This window comes from Lutjanus erythropterus, chromosome 19 (assembly GCF_056507025.1).
Source record: "Lutjanus erythropterus isolate fLutEry1 chromosome 19, fLutEry1.hap2, whole genome shotgun sequence".
NCBI lineage: Eukaryota > Metazoa > Chordata > Actinopteri > Lutjaniformes > Lutjanidae > Lutjanus > Lutjanus erythropterus.
In genome coordinates this window covers 7,608,158-7,618,696 of record NC_139335.1, presented here as the reverse complement: position 1 = coordinate 7,618,696, position 10,539 = coordinate 7,608,158, and the positions used below count along the sequence as shown (strand labels likewise).

The 10,539-nt window shown below is 40.1% G+C and overlaps 1 protein-coding gene across 1 annotated transcript; it reads right to left on the bottom strand.

Annotated features, from left to right (window-relative positions):
- Positions 1-4,733: 4,733 nt before the first annotated feature.
- On the bottom strand, positions 4,734-9,243 carry 42sp43 (P43 5S RNA-binding protein). The gene is made up of 9 exons (XM_084744332.1): positions 9,039-9,243; positions 8,823-8,923; positions 7,696-7,792; positions 7,456-7,544; positions 7,128-7,201; positions 6,582-6,662; positions 6,255-6,484; positions 5,349-5,402; positions 4,734-5,077 (listed from the first exon to the last, which is right to left on the bottom strand). Exons 1-9 carry the CDS (start codon positions 9,168-9,170, stop codon positions 4,814-4,816), a joined length of 1,122 nt encoding a protein of 373 aa, XP_084600458.1. The 5' UTR covers positions 9,171-9,243; the 3' UTR covers positions 4,734-4,813.
- Positions 9,244-10,539: the final 1,296 nt, after the last annotated feature.

The following is a 10,539-nucleotide window of genomic DNA, read 5'->3' as shown; positions in this document are numbered from 1 at the left end:
AATTGGAAAAAGCCTCCTGTGTGGAACGAGGGATCCTGTTTTATTGTTAAACTGGTGAAAAAACAGGAACACCAACACCACAAGCCATCTCTGAAATTATCCCAGAAATAACAACAGCATTAGCACCTAAAAGCTTCAAAAGTATATAGTGCTACTATAATAAATCATATTATTGTACCTGCTTTCCTGGGATCAGAGTGATCATGTCATGCACTCATGTTTTTATGGCATCTAACAATTGTTCCTACGGAGGCTGATGCTGCTATTTTAACTTGTTTGCACAACAGCATCTCTCGAATGTGTGTAATGCAAGGTTTTTTATAGTTGGACCACTACAAGGCACTAAACATCTACCTTGTTTTGTGGCAGATCTATCAAAATATTGCAGAGGTGGTGCTCCTGTTTTACCATTTGTTGTGCTGGTGGTGCTAAAAACAAAAAGTGCTGTGATTTACTGTGGTTGAAACATTAGTTGAGTCATTTTGTTGCCCGTCAAGCCACTCAGTGCAGTACTTACTCCTGCAGGTCGTGACAATTTTATCGAGAAGCTGTCGTCAGTTGGGTAAAAATTGATTCCCCACAGGATCAAGGTGATTCAGATGTTTTACAGGTGCATTTTTTGCCCTTTGACGGGCAAACAATCAGGGAAATGTTGCAACTTTTTTTTTTGCAATGTGTTGTAGGCATCAAAGTCAGAGTGAAAAACAATAAAGTTAAGTCGGCTTGAACATTAAACAGCTTGTTTGAGTAACCGAGTCATGATTTCTGGAAAGAGACATTGCTGTTTTTGCTGACAATGCTGAGGTTTTGTTAAATAATTTTGTTTAAATTGTTTCTCTCTGCTCCTGCTTTGTCCCTGGCATTAGTTGATTTTCAAGAAGATTAAGATTATAGATGACCCTTTGGAAATATCAAACTTTACTGACAGTTTAGGACGTATAAAACAAGGTGAATTCACCAGCACTGAATAAAATCCATTTTTTCAGATCTCGAAGAAATAAAACTCGAAGACTTCCTGTTTCTTTAGGGCCATGAAAAACTTTACAAAGCACGAATAGAAAAAATTCAGATCTTCCCTTCACCTATTAAATATTTCTGTAGAGATCATCAGAACGTAGAATGAATGTGGAATGAGTGTCCCTGCCTCCCTCGCTGTTGCACCATTGTTGTGAGTTTTCCTTTGTGCTCTGTGATGCACATGTTGCAAAAATCTAGCTCAGCCTTTTACACCAAAGGTCATGCTCACCATGTGGATAATTGGCATGGCCTTTCCAGAGAGCTAGAGGGTGATGGTGAAGTTGTGGTTAACCGTATGTGATTCAGTTTGATAGTGTTGATGGTGTGAGTCCAGCACTTAGCTCCTATGACACAAGGCAGCGTCAGCGCTCTCATGGGACTACGTGGCACCAGTGGAAAACAATTATCAACTCTGCAGTCAACAAGGAACATCTAATCACTCAAGTACTTTCCACACCTGCTGAACACCTGCAAACACAGACTCATTTGTTCTAAAAAACCCCACTGACAAGACAAGGAAGAGAACAAGATTTTTTTGTTTACTGTGTTGCATCACCATAGAAACAAGTCCATCCTTTCAAATTCCTGCCCAGCGGAGATGTGCTGACTTTGAAAGCCTTGCTACACATCCAAAGCAATATCACAATCTTGAGAGGCACTCAGTGTCTGATTGACGCTTTCTGTAAAAGACATTTTACAAAAGAATAAGATATGTAACACAGGCAAGATGATAATGGATGTAACAGACACTGCCAGCAGTTGAGGCATGTGTCTCTGCTGTGTGAAGCTGTGCGCAGGACTTCACGTTTGTCAGAGCTTTCAGGTCAGCTGTTGTAGGACAGGTTAATGTATGAGACCTAAAGAGGCAGAGCAGCAGCTCGTGAAGGAACGAAGGAAGCCCGAGGCTGCGAAGCCAAGAGAATGACCTTCGGCAGAGCAAGGAAAAACCCAGCGGTTACTGAAGATACTGTCCGAACTCAAACTGACAGGCTGTTACAGAGCTCAGCTGAAGATTTGAAATGGACTCTGTCTTGCTCCACTGGACCACGGAATAAAATGAACTGTTTAGCACAAAAAGGGGCAATTTAACAGAACAGAACTTGAAACAAAAAGGAACCTTTCACACTCTGACACCCTCTGAATTTAAACTGTTATATTTTTTGTCACAGTTTAATTTCTGACTTATACATGAACACCAGAACAAGTATTTAAATATCAGCTACTGCTTTTCATCCCTAATTTAAATGGCAGCAAATGTGACACGCAGCCTTACTCTTACATGCTTGTTTAATGCTGGATGTCTTTGAGACGAAGGTGACAAAGACTGAAGAACATGTCTGGCATGCACGGCGTGCAGAGTGCGTTTAGGTGACAAACTCACGATTTGACAGATGAAAACATCTAAAGGGAATTAAATTTTATACCAAGATGGAGCAAAAATTTGCAGATTGTGCAGTCTTTCTGTGCACATTTCACTTTCCTGGATCTATTTCTTATTTCTTGATAAAAGATAAGCATGATGAAGGAAAACTGTCTAATGTGACCAGTGAACAGGTATCAACAGCTGGGCAAAAAATGCTGAAATTTGATATAAATATGTAAAGTAGAAATCTAATAAAAATGTGTCAGTGTTGTAGGCAGAAGTAGTCAGTAATAGTAAGTATTTTCTGTTCAGTTATTTATGTAAAATAAATGAATTGCACAGTCACTAAATATGGGAAGGTCAGCACAAAGGTATTGGTGTTTACAAAAAGGCTTTTGCATTTTCACCAAAGGTGGCAGCCAATAACTCAAAGTGGCCCTCCTTTGACTGAGACATGCAGGGAAAATCCTGTTGATGTTTGGTCATGGCTCCAAAGCTGCAACATTAGTCAATTAATCAATTAATCAGTGGACAGGAAATTACTCTGAATCTATTTGGATAATTGATTAAGTACTCATGTCTCTCTCTCAAAATTGAAAAGCACCTCATCTGGTTTTAGCTGCTTCACTGTGATGATTTACTCATTTCCTCTGTTCTCCATCAGTGTAAACAAATGATCTGCATTCTGGATGCAAGATTAATGAAGATGTTCCCTTCAGTGAAGTAGTACTCAAATTATTTACTAAAGTAAAAGCATAAATAACATGGTCTAAGAGTATTCAAAAGTCCCAGATTCAAAAAGTATCAAACTTATAAGAACTCCATATCAAGATCTCATCTCTGAGATCAATTAGTCACAAACTACTTGGATCACTGATAAATCTGGTCATTTTAGGCAAAAACTCGAAAACACTAGGCTATCTGTTTCAGACTTCTCAAATGTGCTCCTTTTCTCTGTTCTGTAAACAAACTGTGTGTGTTTTGGACTGGAAGACATTTGAAGATGTCAGCCTAGATTTCATGAAACTAAAGAAATTCTTTTCACTTTCTTCTGGCGTTTAATTTGTAACCCAGTCGTGTGTGCTGCTACCTCTTGTTTACACAGTTACATAAAGGCCACCAGGCTTTTGTAGGCTGTTGAAACCTCACCTCCTCCATGTCTTCTTCTGCAATGCCCTCTATGATTATAATCATTTTAACATAAACAATGAGCTTTCCCTGACCCTTACCGAGTGTTTCCTGTCCCTAAACCTACCCATGTTTTAATCACAGTGTTGTCATTTAATAAAATATAATTAGTTTGTGCAAGGTATACAAAGAAGAAACAAAGCAAAGAAATAATTTACAGCATGCTGCCGTTAGACAATCAATACAGTTAGCTGATAATAAGCCTGACCTGCCACTGATAGTGATCAATACAAAGCACACATTTGCTCCCTCAAGTCTAATAATGGCAGTGCCGCTGCTCTGTTTGCGCCTATGCTGTCAGGTTCATTTTATTGTTGCCTTAATGAGATTGAAGTTCATGTCTAACATTTCAAGTGAATACCAAGAAAATGAAAAATGTCTGATGCCAGTTTTATGGCATCTTCATTACCAAAGAACACAGAAACCCACCATGGAGATGTTAACACCATAAAGTCTTTTGGACTAAGTGGTCAGATTTACTCACATTACACGCTCATTATTCCCTTTAGTCTTAATGTTCATGAAGTTAAAATCTAAACTGCAACAGCTCAACCTCAGCTGAACAGATTTGACAGCTGATACTCATCTACTTTGTGTTGAAAAGTCTCATCCACCCCCAAGTGACATGCTTTCTGTGACTCAGCGATTACTCATGTGCAGGCCTTTGTTCATATTTAATGAGCTCCAACGTGTTCAGCAAATGTCAACCAATATGTGAAGCCAAAGCAAGCACAAAAGATGGGCTAAATGTTGGAGAACAGCTGTTTTGAATGTGCCAACAATGAGATGCTCTGTCCATTGCAATTAAATGAGACGTAACAAACAAATCTTAGTTTGGATATGATGGTTCTGCAGCAGCTGCTCCTGATGGGCAGACCTCCAGCAGTGTTGTCTATCTAAACACTCAATAGGAGGTGAAACAGAATTAAAACATGCAGTACCACCTTTGATCAAAATGAAACTCATTTTATTGGGTCAAAAGTGTAATTTTACAAAATAAGCATTTCAATTAAAGACCCGTTGTCTTCAGGAACTAGAATTCAATCTTTGAAATTCTAATTGACATTCATATAATTACATAGAAATCAAAATATTTTAATGTATGTCAGCTACATTAATAAAACCAAAGAGACCCATTTTCAATTTCTCAAAAATTAAAGAAAAACAGTCCGACTCAGAACCTGATTTCAGGAAGTTCAAACTTAACAGTCAAAATGTACAGCTAGGCTGGCTGGATTTTTTTATTTAACCTTTTACTGGTGCGACCTCCGGCTTTTCCACCAACGGACGGGGCTTTTTGATGCCAAACAGATTGCGCAGGTTGACTTCTGGGTCCACATAATGAGGGATCTTGCGTTCATTGAAGAGGCCTGAGAGGTTGGTTTCCACTTTGGCTCGTCGGGGGAACCGCATGCGCAAGGTGAAGAGCCGACTCAGGTTTTCCTCCACGAGGGGCAGATGGTGTCCATCCAAACGTTTCTGCCAGGACTTCTTCGGCCGCTGACGTTTCTGTTGGCATAAGAAAAAAACACGTAGGATTTTCATACTGGCTGTGCAGCAACCTATTCTTTTAAAAGACTGAAGGAGAACTTTGATACGCCCCCCCCAACTCTCTTAAGCTGACTTCCCTTCAGTTGTTCAGAAGCACAAAGAAGTCTGCTTTCAACAGGTTTAAAGAGAAATCCAAAATCAATAGTCCCCCCTGGTCAGAGAGCTTTAGTTCACTGCTGTGTGCTGGCTTTAGTCCATTTGCACTGTGAGGTACAGACGTCAGACTTACCTTCAGAGTGGTGGCGCCGGTTTCATGACGAAGCAGGTGTCTGGTCATGCTCTCCTGTGGAATGGAACGAAGCCATAATGTAATACACAAGTTTGTACAAGACAATGGCAGCAAAATGTCAATATTTTTAATACTCAATGATTAGAATTACATCACAGTTGTATTTGGCAGCTTTTGTCAGAAATTACACATGCTTGGTGTAAACTGTCAATTGGAATATTGATGGACAGTTCAGCCCCAAATTTTTTTTTTCCCCCCTCTTACCTGTAATGCTATTTATCCGTCTAGACAGTTTTGGTGTATTGTTGCTGAGTTTTGGAGATTATCTGCCATACAGATGTCTGCCTTCTCTCCAGTACAATGGAAATAAATGGCACTCAGCTCGTGGTGTTCCAAGAGAAAATAAAACATTTGAAAAACTCCACTGATTTCTCGTTCAGGAAATCACGACCTGGTTACTATAGATAACTGAAAGACCTTCGTATGAGCAGTTTCATGTCGGAACATTTCTTTTCATGGTAGAATCTATGAAATTGCTCGTGACAAGGTCTGTGGATTATCTTGAGTAACCGGGTTTTCTGGAAAGGGACTTTGCTGTTGAGTTTCAAATGTAGTTTTTGCTGTTTCGGGCATCACAAGCTGAGTGCCATCTAGTTTTGTTGTATTGGAGAGAGGGCTCCATGGCCGATATCAAAACCCCTTGCAACTCACACCAAAACTATCTAGATGGTTTAATAGCACTACAGGTAGGACATAAAATAGGCATTTTTTGTTTTTGGGGTGAACTGTCCCTTTAAATTGCAGTTTTGCGCGACAAGTCACACAAGGGAATTAAAGTCTCCTGTGTCTTTGAATGCTAAAAAAAATATACACTCACATGAACCAGTCATAAGACATGTTACTTACCCGCATAGCGAACATGCGGGGGCAGTCAGGGAAGGAGCATTTGTATTTGAGGAGCTCAAGGTGAACCTTGCGGATGTGGTGCTGCAGGTTAAAGGTGGTGGAGAAGTAGGCCTGGCAGTCGTCCCTGGGACAAACCAGCACAGGCTTATGGGAAGCGTGGATCCGTTTGTGCCTCCGCAGAGCGTCCGCTTTCTTGAACACCTTCTTACAAGCTTGGCATGTGAACGTGGCTACAACAAATTTTTAAATAAAGCGAAAACAAACAGAAAACAATAAGAAAAAAGGTATGGAGTTGAACATTTTTAGTACAATGACAGAAACATTTACCTGGATGTTTGGCCATATGCTTCTGAAGTTTCCCCCAGGTGTGTTCAAGCACCTGGCAGTTAGCATGGGGGCAGTGGTAACCTGCAAGAACCAAAAACAGCCAGTTAATCGATTCTTAAAATTTACTACTTTAATAGATTAGAGTCATTTTAAGAAAATACCCAAGTTCTCAGATTTGACTGATGAATGTGTTTGGTTTGGACAAAGATATTTCAGGATGTCACACTGGGCTAAGGGAGACGGTAAGCAACATATTCCATCATTTAATGGACCAAACAACTAATAGGTTGAGAAAATAACTGACAGATTAATTGATAATGCAAGTAAGTTATTTGCAGCCCTACTGGAAATGAAAGGATGTCAGCAGTTGGCTCCCTCCCGTGCCCCTTTGAGTTACCATATAACACGCATGTCATTTGTCCTGAAAGATTTTTATTGGATGCAAGAAAAGGTTACATGCAAATTCAGCCGCAACTCCCTTTTAATGAAGAAATTTTACAGGGACTGAAGATGAAAGGACCCCTACCAAGATTGAAATAGACCAACCTGCGTGCTTCTTCTCATGGGCTTTGCGAGCAATGTGGGAGTCGAACGTGGCAGCGCATCCATCCTTCGAACACCTAGCGCCCCACCGGGGACAGGCAGAGGTAAAAAATAAATGTAAGCCACTGGGGCAACACCCACTCAGCCTGTAGCCAGTCATTTATCTCCTGCAGGAGCCTGTAGTCCAGGCATCAAAGATCTGATTAATTGAAATGGCACAGGCGTAATCTTTCAGCATTAGCCTTATCTCGATCTGATCTCAGGCATTTCATTAACTCGCAGGACAAAGCTACAGAGTGTGATTTAACACTACAAGAGTTTACAGACATACTTGAACTTGGCAGCCACTTCATGCTCCTGTAAGTGCAGTTTGAACTGTCTGCGTTTTTTGAAGGTCAGCGAGCATTTCGGCTGGCTACACTGTGTGGAAAAAAATATTCAAGTGGTTAAAAATGACAAGAGACTTGAAAACTGGTTATTCAACATCAAGAGCAGTGACTTTCAGGGGATACGTTTGTTACAATGTGGCGTTTTGGCACCATCTCGTGGACAGTTGTGTACTAACACCAACCTTGAAATACTTGTTTTTGTCTTCGTGCCTGTAGCGCACATGCCTCTTCAGTTTGTCTGCGATGAGGAAGCTCTGGGTGCAGCCTGCAACCTTGCATCTGCAGAAAAAGGAGTTTTTACAAATTGTTTAAACACATCTTCTGAAAATCTCAAAATCTCTCCAAGCATTGATTCAAACACTTGCGTGATCAGTTTAAAACATGACTGACAACACTGTTTATATGTTCTAGCATCATGAGGCCATGTCAGTCTATTCAAATGTGTAGAAATTGTTTCCTTATTCTCATTTTTTTAATTTAAAGTTTTTATTGCAAAATATGATGGAATTGTATCTTACAGTTTTGGAGATGTTCTCTCCAGTATAATGGGACTTAATGGCACTATTTGAAAACTTTCTGCAAAAAAAAAAAAAAAAAAAAGAGTCTTCCAGTAATCGTGACCAGGTTACTCAAGATAATCCAGACCTTGTTTTGAGCAGTTTCATGAAAGAACTACAGTCTTTCCAGAAGAAATGAAAGTAATTCTGGTATATTCTATGACAGAATCAAAGTAGTTCTTACATGAAACTGCTGAGAACAAGGTCTGAATTATCTTGAGTAACCAGGTCATGATTTTTGGAAAGAGACTCTGCTTTTGATTTTTTCAGATGTATTTTTTTTGTGCTTTGAGCACCGCAGGCCGAGTGCCATTTGGTCCCATTATACTGCAGAGAAGGAAGACATCTCTTCAGCTGAAATCTCCAAAACTCAGCAACTCACACACACAAAAATCTTTGTTCTCCATGCTGCTCCACCCCTCCAACACAGCTGAGGTCACCTGAGGCCTTTTTTAATGCTCTGACACGTGATTGGAGCGTTTTGCTAATTGAGTTTGAACAGGTGTGTGAGACAATTGCTAATTAGGGCGTGGCAAGTTGAAAGCCAGGTGTTTTCCAGCTGACCAGTTTGCTAAATGATGAGCGTTAACGTCTGCAAAAATGTGATTTAGAATTTCTATTTGTTAAATCAAGGGAAGTGTGCTTTCAATTTCGCAGTCTGGAGCTTTATGTCTTTAGAGCTGTGTATATAATTTGAGGAAAACTAAATGGAGGTCGTGCCTGAGAGGCGCAAAGGTGCAAATGTGACTCACTTGAATTGCTTCACCCCTTTGTGCTGCAGCATGTGGCGGCTCAGGTGGGATTTCCTGGAGAAACGACGCCCACAGCCGTCAACTGCGCACTGACACGGGCGCTGTGGACAAGTTTGGTAAGAGTTTTACAACTTCAGCTTCTATAAACTTAAACTAGCTGCCATAATGGCGGTGTGTATTTGTGCGGTGGTGGTTTTTTATAGACATTTTCCTTACCGCTCCGGTGTGCACCGTCTCATGCTCCTTCAGCCTCCACTGTCTGCTGAAAGTCGCTCCACAGTTTGCGTACGAACAGTTGAACAGCTGCAGCGGACGGCCGGAATGTTTCCCGCTGTGAACTCCGTTCATTTTCCTCGATACGTTTATTAAACACTTATCCGTCCAAAGTATGTAATGGAAATGCGGCCGCTTGTGTCAGCCTGTCTTATAGCCTCCTGAAAGATCCTAATTGGTTAATTAGCAGCGTCAGAGTGACCAGCCGGTGAGTCAGTGTTCACCCATCCAACACTTCACAAACCTCAACGAGTAAAGCTGAAAATAATCAACCTAATTGCCCTGCTGAGCTCAGCTGTGTGCAAACAATCGTTAAACACTCAGGCAAGTCAACGCTTCTATCAACCAACCACTTAATAGTTCAGGCAAATTGCAACAGACTCCACCGATTTTGTGTCCTCGATGTGTCTGAGTGAGAGAAAAAAAAGTGGAAGGGAAACATTTGAAAATCACCTAAACATGGTCCTCTGAAAAAAGGCTTTCTAGTGAACCTCAATCAAATTATAACAGAAAATCTGACAAATATTCACAGAAGTCTCCACTATAACATAAAGAGAACTATGAGAGCCAAGTGGTGTTATTAACATACTCTAGTACTGTCATTCCCAAACACTGGGTCAGGACCCACAGGTGGGTCGCAGGAGATTTTATTTGGGTCACCAAATAAATACAAGTCTATGGCAGAAATTCAGCAAATTCAAGATGTAACATGTGATTATTGTTTTACTGATGAAGAGAAAATGAGAGTGTTAATTCTGCCAAATGCAGAGTCTCGTTTATGAAGCATGCTATGAGAGGAAATAAAAGTAATAAGATGCCCTGTAAACTCAGCCTAAATAAATTTGTAATTTCTGAAACATTTAAAATGTGTATGATTTTGACTAAATGCATCGAGCTAATGCAAAGTGGTGCATAAATGGCTGCAAATATTTATTTATGCACAAATGAACTCTTCCCAAGATTTATTGTTAGGGCCTGAATTGGGTCACGATGGTTTGTCATTTGTAAAAAGTTTGGGAAACACTGCCCTCGTACCACCTTTTTTGTTTCTAGAATTATAATTTAAATCAACATCACTATATTACTATACTTGTATACAAGGCAACATAACTTGGAAATAATACGTATTCCAATTTCACTTAAAACAGCACTTTTATATTACTTTCCAGATATTTGTGATTAAATGCTGGCATTGAGGAACATGGACATAAGTAAAACATTCATGACAAAGATTTCTTTTTTTGATATGTTATGAATGACATATGAGACTAAGAGTTTCTGTTGCAGTTTGTGTGGGGTCATCTCGTACGGTGCCTGAACTAAAAAGCCAGACAGTTTTTTTTCCTGTCAGTGTTAAACTAGACTTGCACTTTTTGAATGCAGTGATAAAGTGGGATAGTTTACAGAAGAGGAGAAATACCAGCTAGACAAAACTTTTAAATAC